At 33.2% G+C, this 23,811-nt stretch overlaps 3 protein-coding genes across 3 annotated transcripts; 2 read left to right on the forward strand and 1 right to left on the reverse strand.

The window, feature by feature from the left end:
* The first annotated feature begins 283 nt into the window (after positions 1 to 283).
* Positions 284 to 6,652, forward strand: LOTGIDRAFT_238252 (hypothetical protein). The gene is made up of 8 exons (XM_009049490.1): positions 284 to 742; positions 2,209 to 2,342; positions 2,800 to 3,116; positions 3,673 to 3,734; positions 4,165 to 4,232; positions 4,476 to 4,606; positions 5,111 to 5,183; positions 6,098 to 6,652. The coding sequence occupies exons 1-8, from the start codon at positions 350 to 352 to the stop codon at positions 6,174 to 6,176; spliced, it is 1,257 nt and encodes a 418-aa protein (XP_009047738.1). The 5' UTR covers positions 284 to 349; the 3' UTR covers positions 6,177 to 6,652.
* Positions 6,653 to 8,800: 2,148 nt separating this feature from the next.
* Positions 8,801 to 16,274, reverse strand: LOTGIDRAFT_238255 (hypothetical protein). Its single transcript, XM_009049491.1, has 12 exons — positions 16,205 to 16,274; positions 15,825 to 15,910; positions 14,688 to 14,800; positions 14,036 to 14,142; positions 12,851 to 12,966; positions 12,399 to 12,559; positions 11,994 to 12,039; positions 11,682 to 11,770; positions 11,051 to 11,191; positions 10,788 to 10,893; positions 10,465 to 10,597; positions 8,801 to 10,293 (listed from the first exon to the last, which is right to left on the reverse strand). The coding sequence occupies exons 1-12, from the start codon at positions 16,258 to 16,260 to the stop codon at positions 10,140 to 10,142; spliced, it is 1,308 nt and encodes a 435-aa protein (XP_009047739.1). The 5' UTR covers positions 16,261 to 16,274; the 3' UTR covers positions 8,801 to 10,139.
* A 555-nt stretch (positions 16,275 to 16,829) lies between these two features.
* Positions 16,830 to 23,811, forward strand: LOTGIDRAFT_172605 (hypothetical protein; the record flags this gene model as incomplete). The annotated part of the gene is made up of 5 exons (XM_009049492.1): positions 16,830 to 17,297; positions 18,593 to 18,814; positions 22,843 to 22,998; positions 23,265 to 23,357; positions 23,692 to 23,811. 5 exons carry the CDS (start codon positions 16,830 to 16,832, stop codon positions 23,809 to 23,811), a joined length of 1,059 nt encoding a protein of 352 aa, XP_009047740.1.

Below are 23,811 nucleotides of genomic sequence, written 5' to 3' on the forward strand. Positions count from 1 at the left end.
AAATTCTATTCATAATAATTACTTCAAGATATTTGTGAAACACGCGAATTCTTAACATTATATTTACATCTTTCCCGTTAACTATGCACGAGCATAGCATGATCCTGTCATGAAAAGCGCGATTTTAGCAGACGACAGTTTGAATACACCAAGAGTTCTCTAACAAAAAAGAGCAAATAAGGTAGACTCGACCGGTGTATAACGGCCCGAGTTGTTTGTTGTATTTTCAAATATTGAGGTCAAATCATTGTGGAAACGGAGAGGAATTTTCACAAAGAAGAGGAGACTTGTGCAACGCGACAGTTGTGTCTGCAGCGAGCTAGATGTCTAATTGAACAAGATATCAAATATGAAATCGGAATTTTTGAACGAAGTGAGAAATAAGTGTGAAAGAAGACCTTATTTACAACGGCGTCGCATGACAAAACCTGTCCACTACAAAAATGGGGACTTCGACTCAGACTTGGCATTCGCAATGCAGGAAAGTTTACAGATGGCCCGAGAAAAGGAAAATGAACTTAGTGGGTTTGAAAATTGTGCTTTGACAAATGGAGGTGTTTTAGACGAAATCCCAGCCGTCAAAATGGCGGGGAAGATTAACAATTCAGGAGATTCGGGAAATCGTGAGGCAGACGAACTGCGTGAAATGCTGTTGATTCATTTGGAATTAATTCAGCAACAAGGCGATGTGATCGAACAGAAGGATCGGGAAATTAAAGAGTTAAAATCGGAGAAAATAGCGGTAATTTTATTTTTGAATGTCGATTTTGTATGCCAGAGATATTGTTATTTTAAATTAATAAAATTTCGGCCTTTTTCAATTCTCGGTCAAAATGGCGGATGATTAGCATTTACTATCGGCTCGGTCTATTTTTAGATTGGTACAAAAATGAATTTGTATACGCCTTGTAGAAAATAAACCCCTGGTGCGATTGAATGGGTGGGTGTCCGTTAGAAGTTGCGAATTACTCAATCCATTGTTTTTTTTTTTTAAAATTGATGATGTATAAAACGTGCGGGGTTTAAAATGTTAATCCGAAGAAACGTATCAACAAAGGTCTAGAAATTTATGAATTTGTCAATTTGGGCGTGTGTAATTTTGTATATGTCGGAAACTTTGCCTTCGAGGGTCAATTATCAAAGCACTTCACACCCCAAACCGTAAAGGAACAAAGGCTATTACGTAATAGCTTTTATTTTAAAATGGACAAAATGTCTTCAACCTTTAGATTTGGCTCAGAGACAAAGATAAATAAATTGTGGGATCTTCTTTGTTTTTATAATACGGTGTAGATCTAGATCTATCTAGTCTTATAAAATTTTATCTGAAAAATTTTGATTGTTAAATCGCATTAGATTTATTTGTTATTGTTTGTCAAATTGTCCAGACAGTTATTGTTTTCAGAGTGTCTGGATAATCTAAAAATGTCAGGAAACGGAAATTGACGGGGGGAAAACGAAGCTTGCCGAATCGATACATTGAGAGACGACGGAAACATCCGAACATTGCTAGCTCTCTTGCCGATATTGATCACATGACTGATCATGTGACAATATTGAGACCATTGTGTATAAACACGCGTCATGGCCAAAGTGGAGGCGAAAAATTAATTATACAGCTTATGTTTCGACCTTGAAATCGACTAATTGCCGACATTTTGAATTATGATGAAATTACTTGATACGCTTTTTCATCCGTCTTCCTGGAAAATGGGTTTTCAAAGCGTTTCCGAGGTGAGAAAGTCGTGAAAAAGGCCTGCAAATCCTGGTGGGTGTCAAGGGTGGCTGTCGTTTTGCAGGTCAGGATGAGCTCAAATGTCCAGCTAGTTGCGACTTGTTGATGCAAAATAATTAGGTTGCACAAATTGCATGCATGCACTATCCGGTTTGCATTTTGCATTTGCATCAGTAGAATCTGTTTTGCATATTGAAAGACTGCACAGTGTAGAGAAGCCATTCTGCTTAGTGTCTTACTTTGACCACAGTGACATTTCTTTGTCCAGATGACAGTGATGATATTTCTGGATGAAATCTTGACCTCATCCTTCCTTCATTTGACAGATTTTGCTGAAACTTCAACTTTGTCTTGCTGTCCATTATAATCTTTATTGCCAAAAATAGGCCTACTCTATGCCAAATACAGCTCTGGTTGAAAAGAATGTTTGGCTCATTAGTTAAAAAGATTATCAAAATTATTTAAATTTACAGCTAGAATGTCGTTTGGAGAGAATGGAACGCAGAATGTCTCTATTGAAACAAAAGGAGGAATTACATGAACCAACAGATACAAAAGAAAATCAAGATGTTGCCTCTACTCCAAAGCAAGAAAAAGGCCTAAAAAGGTAAATTTAGGGTCATTGTATGACAGTGGAATAGGGAGGTGAAATTTAGATAAGATTAAGTCTCGTTATACTCTTATACAATAAGATAGTTTCCTTCTTTTAATTTATTCATATTGTGTACAATAATAAAACACAATACATCAATTGTATAGCAATATGGAAATATTAAAACAGAACTTGAATCATGCTGTTACTCGGAGTTTTACACTATGCAATCTTCAGACAACTGACCTATTTTCAGCCTGTTTCCCTACTTTAAGGGGAAGTTGTTCAAATGATTCAACATGATTCAAGTTTGGTTTTGATTTTTCTCCTCATTTGGATATTTGATTGATGGCTAATTGTACTGTCTTTGTACCAGATAGTGAACTTTTCTAGATCCATATACTCTTATACCTATATTATTCAAACTTGGGCATCATTCGGAAGAATTAAAATGCAATTTCTAAATTTCCAGAAAAGCCACAGTCCATTTGAGTTCTCCAACTCCAAGCAAATTTTTAGTCAAAAAACATGCAGGACCTGGGAGACCCGCTAAGATCAAAACTGAAAACAGCATCAGAAAATCTCGAGAAATACTGGTAAAGGATAGTCCTGAAATTGTGACAGACACCCCATTGTCCAGACTTCGACATCCAAGTGTCACAGAGGAAGAGCAAACCGTGTTAAAAACTGACTGTGTATACCATGTGTCCCAAGCAGAGTTACGTTCCCGCCATATTGAAATTATCGATCCAGAAGAGAGTAAGATTCTGGCTAAGTCCTTGAAAGAAAGTAAGTATCACTACTATTATGAGTTTACTTATGAAAAATTACTTGACTCCTTGGTGGCGCTTGATTTGAACAGAAGAGGAATTTGTCACATTCAAAATTTTCCCATCGATTTCCTTCTCCGCCATTTTGAATTCTGTCTGCACCTACTATTTATTCGGAACATGTGGAACACGTTCTGGTCTCTGTTTCAACTTGTTTTATTAAATGTTCTGTTGATTCCTTGAATCCTGTTTCCAGACCGTGCAGACGTCACCAATCTAGCGACCGCATAAGCTTTCGTTCTGCATTGGAAAGTTAACCTTCATGCATGATTGAGTTCTTATTAATTTGAGGATATGGTTGCGTAAATAAATGTTATACAAGTTGTCAGAGCCTTATTTCAGCTATCCATTTCATATTGAGAACCTTCAGTTCATCTACAATTAATATGAAGGTATCCACTCCACTGTGATGATGACATTCTTTCTAGTGATGACAAAAGCTACTGTTTTTTATTTGCAAATTCAATCCATTTGTGTTATCCTGTTGTACTAAATGATGTCACTTTTGTTTGAAGTTGAAGTACCGTCGTGGAGAAAAATCAAATATACTAATTTATATCAGATGGAAGGCACGGAGGTGAGTACATTTATCACTTCTTAAGAGGACAGGTTGGACAATCGTTTGACAAATTGTACCTTAGTTTCAGAAACAGGAATGTTTTTAGCTAAGTTAATCAGTAATAGTATTCACAGCTCATCGTCAAAATTTGAGACTTCCAATCCATTTGTGTTCAGAACTATCCGCCTGTGAAAGTTAAAATGAGGAATCGTCTTTTCTTGAGACACTGCCATATATAGAAAAGACATCTATAAAAATAGAAATTAAAATTCCTGGTTTGAGATATTTTTGAAGAAATAATGTGATTTTTGTACATTACTATGGCTATTTACTGGTATATATATTCATTCTGATGTAGTGAATGTGGACCAGTAGAAAGGTTTTTCAAGGAGATTTTATGTCAAATTTTGTTGTGAGATGACCTCAATTGTAACTTTCAATGTTTTAGAATTTAGAAGATGATACAATTATTAAAAGACATCAAAAACCTGAATTAGAGGAAAAACGTAGAAAGAGGTAGGAATTTCATTGCTGTAAAATCATCCATTTTCATTTTTTGGACGGTTTCATTATTCCACCTTCTTTGAGAAAATATAACATATATAACAAAAAAAATTTTTTCCAACCAATTATTTAGTTTTCTTATGTCAAAAATGAACATCTTTTTCTGTGAAAAGAAAATTTCAGGAATAATAATTTTTACAATGTAAAGGGAAATAACTCACATAAAATAAGGAATTACCTCCCTTGTCATTACAGGTGGGACATGCAGAGAATGAGAGAACAGAAAGCTGCCAAGAAATTACGAGAAAAGGATCATGTGATATCTCCAATACATAATATAGAAACGGCCAATGATATTGACTCCTTTCTACCCATCTTAGATGACAGTAAGTTAACTGTTGTTTTGTTACTTCATGAAGACTGGTAACACCATGTAGTGAACAATAAGGCAAATATGCAACAGTTTTTGACCGCAAACTGACAAAGTTCTGATTTAATTTGCAATCTGTCCGTTTATGTTTACGACATTTTTTCCATTCATACGCAAAGTTTAATATTTTCAGCCAATTATTTTCGTTGGCGATTAAATTCGCTCATCATGTCCGACATATTTTGTTCGGTGATCAATATTTCATAAACCAATCAGACTTGGTGCTGATATCATGTGACGTTCAAAATGGCTGCCTATGCCATTGTGTACCAATCAAGCGATCGACGGCAAAGTTCCACAGAGTTATACACGCTCTAGAATATTCGTTGTCCCTTCGTGATCAAGCAAAATAAAACTCTTGTTTGTGCCTAGCATAAGTCAAAGCCAAGATCACTAGATGAAAACTGATATTTACAATCGTTAAGCCCCCAAGCTGATATAAAAAATCTATGTATTTCAGTCAGCCACATAGAAATCAGTGATGAATTACCAGTCATAGCATTCGGTCATCCTTTACCTTCCTTACAATCACAGTGAGTACTTGATATACCCTTTGAACCAGTTTTAACTCTTTTAAGGGATTTTTAAGAGTTTTTTTTCTAAATTTTTTATGGTTAACGTCTTTGGTTCCTGTAATTCAACTAAAACTAAGTGTTTGATGATGTCATCGCATGATATGCTTTATCACATGAGGCTCTTTGTGACTAGTGACATCATCGAACACTTAGTTTTTGCAGAATTGCAGGAACCACAGATGTCTGATAGAATATTGGAATGGATGCTAATTGATGCCATCAGAGTCCCCGATACACATGAACATTTTAGAAAACCTCTTTACAATCTCATGCATTCTTTCTATATTCATTTCTTTGAACCAGTTCATTTTCCCAATTGTGGGCATTTTTTTATGGGAACTTTTCTTTTGCAATTGATGATTATGTCATTTAGACTTGGAAATGAAATAAAGTAATACATCCTACTGTTCTGTACCCAATTGGACTAATTAAGTCAATCAGTCTAATTAAATTCAGACCAAACTTTCGTTCCATTTTTTTTTAATTAGCTTTTATTATTAATATAGCATTTTCAGTAAGGGTCTGAAGACAGGCTTCTTGAAAGTTTGTCAAATTAACCTTTTGACCTAACCTGATAAATGCAACATCACAAAATGCCAGCTCTGGAGTGGGTTGAAAGTTGATTGGTTAAAGCTGACGTCGTCAAGTTGAATTTAATTTAAGAGAACTAACTGAAGTGGCTACATTAAAAATAAAATCTAATAAAAAAACAGAATGAAAGTTTGGTCTTATTTCAATCAGACTGGTACCCTATTTGACTAATAGAATGAAATGATCTTTTACCTAGAGGTAAATGCTGTTTCTCATATGTTACCCACTTTATCTTGTGAATGAATTTATTAAAGTTAAAAATGGTATATCATATATTTCAGAGAGTTTCAACTACCTTGGGATTATGATAGAAGTACTTTAAGTAAACGACACACAGGTTCCAGATCTCGTCGAAAGTAATGAATTCATCGTGTCAGCCATTATATTAATATTCTAATCATAATGAAGAGACATACTTGACGTATTGCTGGATGTTTATTTTTTGTTAAAGGGTCGAAGATAAGTGCTATATATAGAATTTGAAGCCAAAAGCTCTTCAAAGATAGAGAACCTCTTAAATTGGACAGTCACAAATTTGGTCAAAAGGAGTATATATTTATCAGTTAGACTTACCAGGTATCATGACTAACGAATAGAATCTTTGTATAAGACGACATATCCATTAAACTATTTAATTATTGAAAAAGGGTGTTCCAAAATTACTTAGTTTCATTATGAAATTTTCGATTTTTTTGGTAATCCTAAGATTCCATATATGCGTCATGCGGATCCGTCATGCGTCAAAAATCGAAATGGTTGGTTTAAGAGGGTATGATTCCATATATGCGGAAGCGGTATCTGTCGAATTGTCTCTGTCATGGGTAAAAAAAAAAAAATGGCTGGTTGAAGCGATTTTTGACGCATCCGGACGCCTTTCCGCGTGGAGATCTCCCTAATGTGACGTATTTTGTGGGGATTCCCTGTTTCTTTTATGCACCAAAGCATCCATCTGTCTAGAAGTCCGTGCTTCAAAAGAAAGATAACGTATACGTTTAACGCACATATGGAATCATATTTGATGCATGACGGATCCGCAAGGGCCATTTATGTCCGCATGACAAGTATATGGAATCTTAGCTTAAGAGGTAGTATTCCTTTAATGTTAATATCATTTGAGCTCAAGTGTTAAGCTTTATGGAGATTGAACAGGGTGGTTTATGATTCTACATTAAGGGGACAGATGAGCCATTTTGTATGGTTGATTTCAGTCTTGAACATGTAATAGAAATGTACGAAAATCTCATACTTCCTTTAAAAAACTTTAATCTCAGAATTTTACTCACTATTTGTATTTCTATATATCCCAGAGTATCTTAAAATGACAAGTCGTCATTTTAACTTTCAAACACAGATAATTCTGGACACACATGGATTTAAATGCTCAAATATCGACAGTAGGCTGTGAACACTATTACTGATTGACTTAGCTAAAAAATTTCTGTTTCTGAGACTAAAGTATGATTGGTCAAAAAAAAATGGCTCATCTGTCCCTTAAAACTTTTAACTTCCAAAATGGAAGAAATATGTTGAGTTTATCATTGTGTATTCATTAAATTTGTCAGTGTATCTTCCAATTCATTATTTATGTATTTTTCAAGATTTTTATTTGCATATTGACTGATTGTCACATTGAAATTATCAAAACACTTCATTTTACAAATTTTCATTCAATTCGAGCCTTTCACATCTTTATTATGTGGTCGAGATCATACAAAACTACACATGATTCTTAGATGAAAATAACACACACATATGAATGTGGTTCACAGCCATTTTGAATCTCTTCCTCGACTTATTACGTTGAACTTTGATAACGGCTTTTATATATCAATTAAAATTCATATTTAAAGGTTTCCAAATGGCTTAAAGTGATACTACGTCTTAGAATGAACATAAAATTTAATTCTCAAGAATGGTCAATATGAGTATATATTCATCAGTGAACTTACCTAGTGTCATAAAGTTACAACAGAATCCCTGTAAAATCTAGAAAATTGGAAAATTCATAAAACTAAGTCATTATTGAAAAACGCTTAATCATAATATTAAGCATTTTTCAATAGTTAATTGCATATTTATGGATAATTACTAAGTTTTTTGGATTTATCGGATTATATAAGGATCCTGTTATGTTATTTATGACTGATGAATATATACTCTTATTGGCCAAGTTTAAAATTTTTAACTTTTATGTTTATTCTAAGATGTAGTATCACTTTAATGTGATTTGATGGCTTTGTTGAAAAAATATAACCTTTTTCAAATTTCCACTTATTAAAACGAGGTAGAGATTCAAAATGGCTGTGTTTTAATTCCATGTAATAACCATACTTAGTTTTGGTATGAGTCTAGATTTGCCATAGAATAACATATAATTTGTTAATACACATGGGTTCATCGAGCAAGCTATCATATCAGCTTTGACTGTGAATTAACTAACATGTAAATAATGTATAATATGATTGTATTGTAAGTATAATGAAAGTAAGTGTTGTAATTTATTCAAATGATAATAAAATAGGGTGCGAGGTTTAATAGAGAGAGAGAGATATATGATTATATAGTTGTTATAGATTTTGTAAATATTTTCATTTTAACAGTAATTTATTTTGTGTATAAAAATGGCTTGAGGTAGGGAAGTAGACGAGATACCATATGGGATTATAGATATAGTAGATTAGATCAAATGAATTGAGATCCAATATCATTAAGATTAGATTAAAATTTGTATTCTTTTCTTTTTCTGATTTTTTTTTAGTCTACATTGAAATCTAACAAGTTTTTTACCAAACACATGTTCCAAAGGTAGTATTTTTTTTTAACCAATCAGAGCCTGTTGTGTAAAACCTGTTTCTTTATAGAATAAGGAATTGAAGAATATCTATAGTAACACAATATGACAGCCTTTCCACAATTCCTTATATCAAGAAACAGTTTTACATGACATGCTTTGATTGGTTAAAGATAACAACATTGTGACACGCCTTTGGTAGAAAATTATTTAGATTACAATGTAGACTAAAATATCACAGGATTAATTAGATTGATTGAGCCAAGACCTATTACGTGTTTGGTTCTATTTTATACTGTATCAATAATCTATATTATCCTGTTTTCTCTTTAGAAAAGGTTCCTTGTCATTCCAGAAAACTTTTCCAGATGATGTCACTGTTGTTAATACCATTCAAGCCAAAAGGTGTGAAGAGAAGCTAAAAGTGTCTAGAGACACTTTAAAAACTAGAATTAAATCATGCTTCAAGATTTTTAAATTATGTTCCCCAAATTCAGTTTTGTAAAAATAAAATGGTTAAATTATTGCTTCAATTTAAGTTACCTGTATTACTTTTCAGAATTAAATTCTGGTGTAAAGTTCCTATAGAATTAATGAAACAGACTGAGATTTAGCTAGTCCAGGTAACCAAGATAATCTTAGACATGATTTATCAATCTGACATCTCATGCAGGGAGTCTACATTGCAAGTATTGTTTATTTGGTGTTTAGGTTTGTCAACTTGATATCTTTTAAGGTCCTTTCAGAGAGTTCACATAGGTATAGTTGTGTAAGGTTCATTATTACTTAAACTACAAACAAATAGTCTGTATGTAGATGTCTTAAGTATATTTATCATTTTGTTGTGTTATTCTGAATGAAATTTCAAATTTGTGTAATTTCATTTGGACTTTTGTGTAAATGTGTATATGTCTTCAGTGTTAAGTTTATGTGTTATTTTGTGTTAAGTTTGTATAATAATTATGTGTATGTGTTATTTTGTGTTAAGTTTGTTTGTATAATAATTATGTGTATGTGTTATTTTGTGTTAAGTTTGTTTGTATAATAATTGTGTATGTGTTATTTTGTGTTAAGTTTGTCTGTATAATAATTGTGTATGTGTTATTTTGTGTTAAGTTTGTTTGTATAATAATTATGTATGTGTTATTTTGTGTTAAGTTTGTTTGTATAATAATTGTGTATGTGTTATTTTGTGTTAAGTTTGTTTGTATAATAATTATGTGTATGTAACATGTTGCAATAAAAAATTTGCGTAATTATATAATGTTATGTATTTTAAAGTATGCCAATCCATCATTTTTTGGCAGTTTAAGTCAGAATTTTATGATATTTTACGTTGGTTAAAAATCTTGGGACAAGTTAGAATTTTGACAATTGCCTTTGTTACACTGAAAATTTATCAGAGAAGCGGGCATATCTCGCTAGGCAATCACTTGTTATTCATGGCAAGAAAAATGCCACAGCCAGTGCAATCGAGAGTTTGCTTGGAAGTCTTTCCACAAAAAAAAGTGCTTATTTATATTTATTTGAAATCAAGAATCACCAATTTTTTGTTTAGTTTCACTGTAAGAATATATTTTGATGCTGTTATCTGCTCCCGATGACATCATTAACTCTGGTAAGGACCAATCAACAGCGAGTATTTTATCTTCATGGCCAGCCATATCGTACAGTGGTGCTTTAGGACTGAAAAAAGCAACAACACTGATAACTGTAGATTTGTAACATATGTACAAGCTTAATAAAGCTGTGAGCAATGTCTGCAAATTTTACTCTAAATAAAATTTCAAAATTTCACTTCAATTTATTTGCATGAAAAATGGGTCATAGAACTCGTTCTAATTTTTTTACACCTACCTTCTTTTATCCCATAATTTCACCAGACTGTCATGTGACCCAGATATAAAATGGTTTTCATTGGTTGATGACCAAGCTACACCAGCAATCCATAATTTATGTGAAGAAAATACACTTTTGACCACAGCTCCATCTGAAAAACAGAGTGAGGAGACTGAACAGATCAAGCTACTGAAGTGACTATGTTAAAAATAAAAGCTAATGAAAAACGGAACAAAAGTTTGTTCTAATTTTAATTAAACTGGACATGTTAACACATTCCATTTGATAAAATGGACGTCTGTCTGAGAAAAACCTAGAAGAGTAATAAATCAACCACCTACCATTTGATCTAGGATCATACAACCTCACAAATCTATCAGATCCACCAGCAACTATTGTACCATTTAACGCTGAGTAGGAAATATTGAAAAACGCTTTAGGTCCTTGCTGAAATAAAAACAAAATTTTTTGAAAATTGCTATCATATCATTGGTCCAAATCTGTACCAACTAATAAAAAAAAAAAAATCTGCATATTCCAAGAGATGCCCTTTTCCAACAATCGAGGATAAACTTTAAGCATTAAGAAAAGAAAAACAACTTACTAATTGAGATTTCTCTGAGGCTCGGTTGATGTCCCAGAATCTTAATGTATTATCCCAGGATGCTGTGCACACTTCTGCTGAGTTCAGCCAACAAGCAGATGATACAGCCTCTTTATGGCCTGACAGTGTTAATATAGGAACCTAGAAAGGAATTCATATATTTGAATTTGGACAAAATGTACATTTCAATCTGATAGTAATAAAACCAAATTTGAAATCAAAAGTGTTTGACCAATTAAATGGCTGGAAAAACTTACAGAGCTTAACAGAGTTCTGAGTTCTGAACAGAATCCGTCTGTTTCAATTTTGTCCCTTATTTAACAGTATGAAAGCGGATATGTCACATTCAAAATTTTCCTATCTCTTTCATTCTCCGCCATTTTGAATTCTGTCTGCACCTACTATTTTTTCAGCACACATGGAACGCATCCAGAACTCTGTTCAAGCTCGCTTTATTGAACATTCTATTGATTCCATAAATCCTGAACGTGCAGAACCCACCAATCGAGCAGCCCTTTGATACCACAGAATTGAAATCAAATTCAAGGAAGAACTAGAATACAAATAATTATGGCAAGCTTGCTTTACACATGTGAGTGTCACAAACTTGATTATGAATCTCAATTCTTACCCTAGTAGGAACAATATGGTCTGTTTTCTTTTTCTTTTTAGGTGCTGTGGTGTTACTGTCGTCTGCTGTATCTTCTTCTGCAGTTGAGGCTGAAATAGAAATAACATAACTTCTGTTTGAAGTCCAGAATAAATAGTGTTTTGCTCACAATTTTTTACTTCTGTCTGAAAATGCCTATTTCTTTCCCACATTATTACCAGCAAGGTTTTAGACTTCCAGAAACATTGGATTTGGATTTCAAAATGATGATCTGTGATTCCTCCAGTATTTTTCAAAAGAACCACAACTACATGGAGAATATGAATCTCTTACCTGATGACCAAATTTTTAACATTTTATCCCACGAACCGCTGCAAAACTATAAAATAAAAATTAACGTTAAAATAAACTTCTATAACTTTGGATTTTTTCAACCTGGTTTCCCCTATGTCAGTGATGCTGGTATGGAAAAAGTGTCTTGCTTAGGGCAAAATTTCTGGACAAATCCAAGTCTAATTAAAATCCACTTCAGTTAAGGTCTAAAGACGGCTTTTTGAACATTTATCACAATAACCTTTTGACCTACCCTGATGACCTCTGCTTTAACCAATCAAATTCCTTCACTTTGTCACAAAATTCCAGCATAGGAGAGGGTTAAAAAAATGAACGAAAGTTTGAGAGACAATTCCAGACTTTACAGAATACTGTGTTCTGATTCTCAAAAATTAATACACCCACCCTTTCATTTTCTGCATCCACAGCCAAACAGTCAACACTCTCTGTATGACCTCTACAGGTCACAATACAATCCACTTCTTTCTTTTCAATATTCCATTGCCATATATGGATTGTCTGGTCATGTGACCCACTCATAAATATTGGGGCTTTGTCGTCTGGGTCTAAAATAATGAACAAGCATTATCAGCTATGGGAACTCTCTGAAAGAGATGCTGAGTTGACCAACCTGAATAACAAACTAACATTAGCTATGTGGAATCTTTTGAAAAGGGAGCGGAATAGAATTTGAGGTTCCTGCAATTCCACTAAAACAAACTGTTTGAAAATTGGAATGATACAATTTGATGCTATCAGTGTCCCAAATACATATAAAAATTTAGAAAACCTCTTTACAATTAATTCAAGCTCTCAAGATTGACAAGGCCAGGTGTCTGAGAGAGAGTAAGCACTACCTTGTGTGATCCATTGTACTGTTTTAACTGGGCCAGAATGTGCTGGTATAGTCATTATTTCTTCTCCTTCTGTGCTCCATAATCTAATAGTATTATCATAACACCCAGATATAACACTATAATTACATAATTACAACTGTTAATATAATGATTGATGTGCAAAATGAAATGGGATTATCCATTCTGCCAAGTCCGTAACTACAGTGCGGCAACGGGGGCAATGACATGTGATTTGGGCCAAATAAATTTATTTCAGGTAAATGAAAACAAACTTGAAGTACCGGTATGTTATTTTACATACTACAATATTTATAAGATATAAAAACCACCAAAGTTATCTGTAAGGCCCAAATCACAATTTTAATCAATTTTGAGAAAAAAAACTGTCTAGAACAATGATAATAATAAGGCAAAATATAAATCTTAAGGTATAATGAATGTAGCATTGAAGTAATAGGTAGCAACAAGACATATTTTGTTTTTAAAGTATTTACTTAACATTTGTCGTGTTAAGTCCAATTGCTGAACATAATTGGGTTTGATATAAGTTTGGGGAGCCGCGTTGGCTCAGTGAGTTAGACGCTTGCTCGCTAACCTGAAGGTCCAGGGTTCAATCCCGGCATAGGTCGAGATAATACTTTCAGATTTATTCAACCCGGTTTCCCCCTGTCAGTGATGCAGGTAAGAGGGGCTGACATGGAAAAAGCGTCTAGTCGTTCGGATGGGACAATAAACCGAGGCCCCGTGTGCTACAGGCTGTGCACGTTAAAGATCCCCCGACAGTTGGAAATCGAAAAAGAGCAGGCTAATGCTGCTGTCCTGGCAAAATTTCCCTCATTGCACCCTGCATGGCGTTGCCCGTCTTCATTAGCCCACACGGTGCAGAAAAGTAGGACGTAAAACTCCGTTCATTTCATTTCATTTCATTTGATATAAGTTTGGTATGCAGAGAACTGCTCATGTAGATATTTGCTAGTAAAAGTGATTCTGATTGGAGAGAGAGTGGAGTGTAATCGTCTGCTTTAAATACCTTGAAACGTGACATTGGTATAAATCTTTTTAAGTTACAATGGAGACTAACCAAAATTAATAACAAAACAAAATTGTAATCTAATTTAAATTTAAATTATATTTATAACCAGAGTTGATGATATCACTGAACTGGAGCGAGCAAGCTATACTTACTATTTACTATAACCTTGTAAACAGCTGACCCAATCATCATGTAGAAGTGAGTTTTCAGGTTGAGGTGCTGGATGGTGTTCAAGATATTCTATTTCTAAAACTGTTTCCTGGTCAACAGAAAAAATACAATGAATATTAACATCCCAATAAAAAATACAACTTTTAGGAATAATTTAGAAATTTGAGAAAGGAAAATAACAATTTCAACTTTCCCAAGAAATCAGGAAAAGATAGAGAAAAAAAGATAGCTCATTATTGTTTAAAGGCACTATGAACAATTTTCATTATCGAAGATGTCGTAAATTATACCTGAAAATATTTCATCTATTTGAAATAAGAAATTTGGTGTTTGACTTTTAAATGGCTCTATATTATTAGTTGAAACGTTTAGAATAAGTAGGAGATATATTTCTCTACAGTTAGGTGTTTATTTTACTCAAATTCATACAGTAGTTTTTTAACAGCTTAATATTTTTGGGGATAAAAAATTAATGGCTGGATTTGTTTATGGTAAGGGACACATTTCTCTAGATTTTGGAGTAAAATTATGATAACTTTGAGCAAAAAAAAATTTGCAACCTAAAAAAAAAGCAGCATGCTCCTTTAAAGAAAGCAGAACAAAAAACATAGATCATCATTGTTTAAAACTTACAGATGAGATATCTTTTTGATCTAAAAATTCATTCAGAGGCTTCCTTAAAAATTCTTCATGAACCAGAAAATCAAACTTAATGACTTCTGTATCTTCCTTCTGAGGTTCATCTCCTGGAAAATAATTATAGGGAAATATGAAATAAAATGTCAAAGGTCCAGATATCTGATAGTATATGTCAAATGCAGATAAACTGTAGTAGTGTGCCATGAGGTAAAATTTTGTGATGCAAATAATTTACACTGTTTTCCATTTTATTTTAGACTGGAACACAAGGCCTGTATTCATTAGATAAACCAAGTACTTACAAAACGAAACCGCAAAATGAAACCCGAAACTGAAAACAACATTTTGGTGAAACATTGCTACAGCTAATGAACTTTTCACATGAGGAAGTATATCAATCATAAGTGTGTAAGCATTTCTTATTGAATATTGGTAGCAGGTGTCCAGAAGAGTAAGCATACCCTGCCTGGTACCACACAGTCATTGCTGTTTAACAAACAATAATGTAATCCATGTACACATTATACAAGATATCAGTTGAACTAATTATGGTTTTAAGAAATGTATACCAATAAATAATTTCACAGGGAAATATCATCATTTCATTTCAGGAAGTGTTTAATGTTACCTTGTTTAGGGTAAGGATTGGGTGACTATATCGTCAATTTTATTGAATTTTGGGTCTGCGGGGGTGACTTTTTTAACCACTGCCACAAAAAGACAGTGTTTCAACCCAGCGTTAGAGGGAAGTATTGAAGTTTACACAGTTCCAAAGTTGTTAACCCCTTAAAGGTGATATTCATATAGCCTGGTACGAGCAAGGATAGGTATTAGAGGAGGTGAAATGAAATGAATGGTGTTTTTATTTCCTACTTTTCTGCACCATGTGGGCTAATGAAGACAACGCCATGCTGGGTGCAATGAGGGAAATTTTGCCAGGACAGTGGCATTAGCCTGCTCTTATTCGATTTCCAACTGTCGAGGGATCTTTAACGTGCACAGCCTGTAGCACACGGGGCCTCGGTTTATTGTCCCATCCGAGCGACTAGACGCTTGCCAACAACTGGCTGACTTATGCTAGTACTGGCAATTAACCATTACAATTACTTTATCATAGAACTTGTTATTTACCTGTCAATAACCCATTAATAAGAGAAGTTAACTCTTCAACACCAGCAGACACAGGAACGGAAAATGGTGTGTCAGGTACTGAATATCTGAAAATAGATAGGACTACATGGTTTATTCAGAAATATGGGTGCCTTGAAGTTGGGACATTTTTACAATCAATTGCCAATTACCGCAATTCCGTACTGAAAAATTATTTATTGCACATGGCTAATGAGAGTTTTAGTTGTGGTCTGAAGCAAGAATTTATTGTAAACAATCATTTCAACAATTACTAATTCATTAATCGCCTAACAAATGAAAAATCAACAAATCCCATTAGACAAAATTTATCGGCAAAATTTCTAGATCTCATAAATATCATTAGAAAAGTGGAATATTACTGGGCTTGTTTGGTGAAAAACTTTGTTTGAACATGTGGTGTATTTTCGTCTTCCATCTTGAATTTTTTTTCTACCTTTAACATTGGAAATCGATGAACTAAAGGGGGATAATGACCCAAATCTCAACCAATCTAAACAGTTTGCGCAAACGCGCATCGAAATTTTGTAAACATCCGGATTGGGGCGACAACTTTAGTAAAGATTATCGAAAAACTTCCGTCTCGGACGATGAAAAATGTGTCAAAGAAGGACATTTAATCCTTGCACAAAACACCTGTCAGAATTTTGTGTTCAAAACCTCATCCTCCATTTTGTTCAGGATTGAAGCATCCTGAAGGACAAGTATTTGAAAGTGAACAAGGTAGATTCGTGGTTTTTGTAAAGAAATAAAAATTTTGTGACATATTTGTACTACACAAGTCAAATTTTAATCCACTTAAGTGTGGAATTTGGATTAATGTTACATTATGAAACAGTGACAATTTGACTCTCTCTGTTGTCATTTTGACTGTTTTGTCATGTCATAAGATGTTTCTGAGATTTTCTCTTACCTAGTTTCATTGACAGTGCAGTGACATTGAATTGTTGAACATTTTTGCCAGTCAGCAAGAACTGAGTCATCGAAATGTCTGATTCTAAAAATGAGGAATTTCGAATCGTGAAAGTGTTATATGATTATAATTACACTGATACAGATAGCAGAGAGGAAGTGTTTATGTACGTAGATGAGGAATTTATACTCTTGCAAGAAACTAACGATGAATGGTGGGAAGTCTGTCGTCCTGCCGAACAAGTTCCTTTTTTTGTTCCCGCGCAATATGTGACTATCATTGACACTCCTCCAAGGACAGACGTCAACTTCAATGAAGAAAATAACGTGAGTGAATTGACAGCAGAGGATGAAGGAGTAGTAGATGATGGTAATAGCGTAAATAACAATGAGGTTCAAAATGAAAAGGTTAAAGAGAAACCAGAAGTGACATACGCAAATCTGGAATATATACGTGCAGCTGCCAACATTCCAGAGCCAAAATTGGATATAAATCTTCCTGCTCCGCCAGTTCCTCCAAATAAACTCAACATAGACATAGAGGTAAGGTTTCAATTTACTGTAGTTTTCATCTATTTGGCAAGAGCTCATATCGTGTTTCTGATACACAATCCTCATCAGAACCAGGAAATGTGGTGCAATATAAAACTTTTGGTGTATGATTAAAATTAAAGGGATTCTAAAGTGGTTTTTTGAATTTATTATCTAGTGTATTTAAACTTAGTGTTTGATGACATCACTTATCTCAAAGGGCCTGATGTGATTAGTGATACCATCAAACACTAAGTTTTAGCGGAATTTCAGGAATCAAAGACGTCTGATTGTAAATTAGAATGATCCAAATTGATGCCACCAGTGTCCCTGATACACAAAAAAAATATGGAAAACCCCTTTACAATCCCTTTAAAGAACTCAATGATGTATTTATGACCATATGAGACACTAGCATGGTGTCTAAATGTTGGAACGAATTCAATCTGAACAACTCCCCATTTTTAAAGAATGATATCTATATAGTATACCAGTAGGCTTAATGATCATGTCACAGCTGTTGAAAATACTTTAAAACCATGTATTTTTTATTGTTTATCATGTAACAGAAGTAATTTGACAGCTGGTATATCATTCCTATGCTATTTATTCATCAAATATTCATTATTCAAATATTCTAGAGATTTTAATTAATTCACCAATAAATACTGGTGGTCGTTTTTTGATTTTATTATGTTTTTTTAATGAATGTTCAATAGTCATTGCTTTAGAATTTGTTTATTAGTTGAGTTGAATAAACTAAATGTAATATGGCATTGGTTGTTCCAAAAGGGTGATCATTGCTTGTCTTGCTAGATGCACCCATATTTGTTCACGTCTTGAAATTGACATTTGTTTTTCAAAAGGAGTTGACAAATTATTTGAAGAGCAGTATATCAGGGGACTTTTTCCTGAAAATTTAACTGATGATGATTTTAGTGTTCTAGTCATCTGATTGGCCAATCAATAAATTGATTTTTGAATTTATTCAGAGTAATTCTGTATTTCTTAAAATCTATCTTCGTTAAGTTTTCAAGGATAAAGTCCCTGGTCTTCAGTCATAGTGAGTATACACTGCCATGGTAATAATTCATTGTAGCGAAAACTAAGCACAGGCTTTGACTAAAGAATGTTAAGTTAATAGAATGGATGGTGGACTTGTCAACCCTTCAGCAGAGTGCTGTCAGGTGTTTCAGAAGGGTGATATTCCCTGCATTGCTGATGGCACTCACTATGGTGATTATCGTGGAATTTAAATTTGACTAACTTTGTGAGTTTATAAGAACAGGAGTTTTGTTATTTTTCAGTCACCGTCAGGAGAATATGCTAATTTAGCATTTATTCAGAGCTCTATCCACCCTCCAGCAGTTGAACAAGGAGATTTTGTAGAAGTGTTGTGTGAGCCGCTACCCTGGGATGTATATAAAGACCGATATTCCAATCGCCTCTTCTACCACAATCGGGAAACTGATGAATGTATGTGGAAACCACCCAGAAAGGGAAAATCCCCTTCTTCTCCACCTCCTGAGGTAAACAAATCTTTTCTCTATTATAAACCCTCCACAATATCTAGCATATAGGGGGGGAGGTCTTGTTTGATATTAATAAGGAGATAAGACTTTTGGTATTTTGTATGAACGATCATTTTTGAAAAATTCATACAGCTATAGTCCTTTGGATGGCAATCTTATTAGAATTAGATTACAGTTTGATTTTGTCTTGTTTATTTATATTTTTAGTCTCAATTATAATCTAAAGAGATTTCTTTCAAAAGTCTGTGCCAATGATGTTATTTTTAATCAATCATAGCATGCCATGTAGAACTTGTTTGTTGATATAAATAAGGAATTGTGGGATAGCGAAACCCAAAGAGATTGTCATATTGCTCTACTTGAGGTCTCTATTTCCCACAATTCCTTATTTGGGACAGGCTTTTGGTAGAAAACTTGTTAGATTACAATGTAGACTAAAAATAACAGAAAACAAGACAAAATGACATTTAATCTTATTTTAATAAGCTCGCCTTTGAAAATTTGAGCCTTCATATCCATGCTTGCCAAGAACTACCCACCTAATAATAAGAGTTAAAATGATGACTTGTTTTTTCGGCCATATGTATACAAGACTAGAAATAGAAAGTGAAAATCGACCCCTCAAATGGGTAACCAAAAGCCGTAAAAAAATGATAAAGTGATGTTGGTCGTATGTTAATATTTAGCGGGATATTGAAAGAAGTATAGATGTTGAAAAATAAATTAAACAAAAGAAATGTTGTATAAATCAAAAGAAATATTATGTTCGTGTAATTTTCACTTTTTTTTCACCTTTATATACTCTCATTAACTTCCTTGATCTATGAAAAGAAAAAATGAAGACATTTTTGTGTAAAAGTTGGAGACAAACTTAAAATCCTTTTCAACTTTTTTATTTAGTGCATATATTGTATTTTTAATTTTTAAATTGATGTTAGGACATCCTGTATGTATTAGATAGGCTCAGTGAGTTAGATGCTTGCTCACTAACCTGAAGGTTCAGGGTTCAATCCTGGCATAGGTCGAGACAATACCTTCAGATTTTTCAACCTAGTTTCCATCTGTCAGTGATGCAAGTAAGAGGGACTGACATGGAAAAAGCGTCTAGTCGTTTGAATGGGACGATAAACCGAGGCCCCTGTGTGCTACAGGCTGTGCACATTAAAGATCCCTCGACAGTTGGAAATAGAAAAAAGGCAGGGTAATGCTGCTATATTGGCACAATTTCCCACATTGTACCCTGCATGGTGTTGCCCATATTTCATTAGCCTACATGGTGCAGAAAAGTAAGACGTAAAACTCAATTCATTTAATTTGGTTATGTTTTGATTATATAAGCGATAATGCCTCACCGATTATTTCAATTTGTTGCTAAATATTTTCTTTTGATTGCCCATCACTAATTCAAGTGGATTTTCAACATAATATGATATCAAATTAAACTCCAGGAAATGGTTTAAAATTAATGATAATCTTTTGATATATAAGATAAGGGAAGAGGTGTGGTAAAATTGTTTTTATTTGACCAAAACCAGTTGAATTAAAATTAGACTAATCTTCTGTTTTCTATTAGCTTTTATTTCTGCCGTATCCACTGCAGGAATTTTATGTCTAATGTGTCTCAGAATACAACTTTTGTTTGCGTCCCAAAATCCCAGTGTTGGAGAAGGCAGGAATTTGATTGGCTGGGGGTGTCATTATACGGACAAATGTTCAAGGCCGTCTTTAGACCTTACTGAAGTGACTTATATTACAAAAAAAGCTAATACTGGTAATTAAAACAGAACGAAAGGTTGGTCTAATTTTTATTGATTGTAGCAAAATAAACCCCAGGAAATGATAAAATAATCTGTTGATATAAAAGACAAGAGAAGAGGTGTGGTGTAATTGTTTTTATATGACCACAATGTTAATTTGTTATCTCAACAAACTGAGAAAGAAAAATAAAACTGATAGTCAAGATATCATTGACCTAGACTTAATTACATTAGGTTTATATAGATAACACTATATAATGACTCATAGTGATATATTATTAACTATGTGAATTTTCCAATAGAGATGCTGAGTTGACAAACCTCGATATTGAATAATGAGCAATGTTGACTCATGTTGAATGGGATACCCACAGTGATGTTTCTAGAAAACGTTAGATCAGGGGCCGGGCACAGGGTACACAATTTTCTTGGGGACCCCAATTTAAAGAGATTGTAAAGAGGTTTTCTAAAATTTTTAAGGTCACTGATGGCATCAATTTTCACAGTTCTGTGGTTCCTGTAATTCCCTTAAAACTAACTGCTAGATGATGTCACTAATCCCAAAATATGCTTGTATCACATAAGTCACATTAGTGACGTCATCAAACACTTAGTTTTTAGTGGAGTTGCAGGAACCACAGACGTCTGATTGAAAATTGGAATGGTGCAAATTGATGCAATCAGTGTCCCTCTACACTCTACAGAAAAAAAAAATTTGAAAACCTTTTTACAGTATAATCCCTTTAAGTAGTGATTATAAAACAAGTGAACCAATATAGATGACCACTGACCAATCAGTTTGTGATGATATCAGAGATGGACAGGGGTCAGTAGAAGTTATAAACATCAATATTATGATACAATCACTAATTGTCACTCGACCTTGTCTATCTTTACTTCTTCAGGCCATTTCTCACTTTATTTTTTTATTTTTTATGTGGGTCACCTATATTCTCTCTGTAGTTTTGCTGATCTTTAGAATCCATTCATCAGCTTTTATTCTGCATATTTTTGACATCATTATATTTGTCTCTCTCATGTTGTTACTGGCGTTTTGGTTACCAACTTTTCATGTTCGACATTTGGTGATTTGTTATAATTTGCTGACCAGCGTATTTTTCTCCGTGTATTTTTTTTTCTTTGCAATAATTTTGGTATTTGTTACTTAAAGGGATTGTAAAGAGGTTTTCTAAAATTTGTATGTGTATCGTGGACACTGATAGAATCAATTTGCATTATTCCAATTTTCAATTAGACATCTGTGGTTCCTGCAATTCCTTAAATGGTCCTAGTTAATCAGTTTAGGGCCACTAAACTAAGAGTTTGATGACGTCACTAATCGCAAAATATGCTTAATCACATAAATACCTTTCTAATAGTGACATCATAAAACACTTATTTTTAGTGGAATTGCGAACCACAGTCGACTGATTAAATATTGTCCCTAATACATATTACTTTTTTTTAGAAAACCACTGTACAATCTCTTTAAAGATCACTTGAAAGTTGGAAATTTACATTAAGTATCTTTGAATGGTAGGAGCTTACTTTCCTACATTGTGCACCGTATGGCATTGAATTCTTCATGAGCCCAATCGGGAGGTTAGAATTGGAAATAAAATATTCAATTTTTTTTATTATATCATTATCTCATTTTATTTCAAATTGTTTCATTTTATTTCATTTTATTTCATATTATTTCTTTTATTTATATTGTTATTGATGAATATTATTTCATATTGTTTCATATTATTTCATATTGTTTCATATTATTTCATATTGTTTCATATTATCTCATTTTATTTCATTTTATTTCAAATTGTTTCATTTTATTTCATATTATTTCTTTTATTTATATTGTTATTGATGAATATTATTTCATATTGTTTCATATTATTTCATATTGTTTCATATTATTTATATTGTTTCATATGATGAATATTATTTCATTTTGTTTCAAATTGTTTCATTTTATTTCATATTATTTCTTTTATTTATATTGTTATTGATGAATATTATTTCATATTGTTTCATATTATTTCATTTTATTTCATTTTATTTCACATTATTTCATATTATTTCATTTTGTTCCATATTCTTTCATGTTATTTCATTTTATTTTCTATTATTTCATATTATTTCATATGATTTCATTTTGTTTCATATGGTTTCGTATTGTTTCATATTATTTCGTATTGTTTCATATTATTTCATTTTATTTCCTTTTTATTTCATTTTCTTTTTCATTTTATTTCATATTATTTACAGAAGGTGGGCGAGGGGCATGTGATCGGGGAAAGGAAATTGGGGCTGCCCCCAGAACCTAAAGTACGGAAATCTCTGACTAATGATTTGTTTGACGAGTATGAAATAAAAACAGAAAATGGTGAAGAAATTCATGTTAACAGAATATCTAAGGAAAAAGTAACTAGTATTTAGATATGTTATGATGGAATGAGTTTCCTTATATTGTTAATTGTGCAATTAGGCAAATATTTAGATTCCCAAGTCTTGGCCATAAACTAGTCATCTAGATATCCAGACTGATATCAAAGGAAAGGTAATAGTATTCAAATATGTTGCTGATAGAATGAGTTTCATTATATTGTTAATTGAGCATTTAGGTAATTATTTTGATTCCGAGCCAAAAACTAGACATCAAATTATGACTTCAAAAATTATTGTTTCAGTTCAAAAAGACAGAAGATGGGAAATTTATGGATATTGATACAGGAGAAAAACATTCCGAGTTGCCTAGCAACAGAAACGAGAAAAAGGCTAAGGTAGGCGCTTATTTTATAGCTTAAAGTTTGTAACCCATGTGTGATCAGAATTATCTGTGTTCAAATGACAACTCATCTTTTTGAGATTCTACCATAATCTACAGATATAGAAAGTTAAATTCCTAGTTTGAGATATTTTTGAAGGATTATGGGATTTTCGTAAATTTCCAGTGCTTCTGAAAACTATTTACATATTCAAGACCAAAATCAACCTCTAAAATGCACAGGCACAGTAGAGCCAGGGAGGCTAGCTGAAGCTTAGCTTTCCACTGAATAAAGCTTAGACTACATTGAGCATTTTTCTCTTCATAAATGTACTTTTATCTTGAATCAGAAATTCTCTTTAGCCTCTGATTGTTTTGGATTCTCTTCAGCCCCTGAATATACTCTTCCTGCAGTTTTGCTTCAATTTCCTATGCATATCCTCATTAGCCCATCAAGAGCCAAAATCTAG

Source organism: Lottia gigantea (genome assembly GCF_000327385.1).
Source record: "Lottia gigantea unplaced genomic scaffold LOTGIsca_137, whole genome shotgun sequence".
In the NCBI taxonomy this organism is placed as follows: Eukaryota; Metazoa; Mollusca; class Gastropoda; family Lottiidae; genus Lottia; species Lottia gigantea.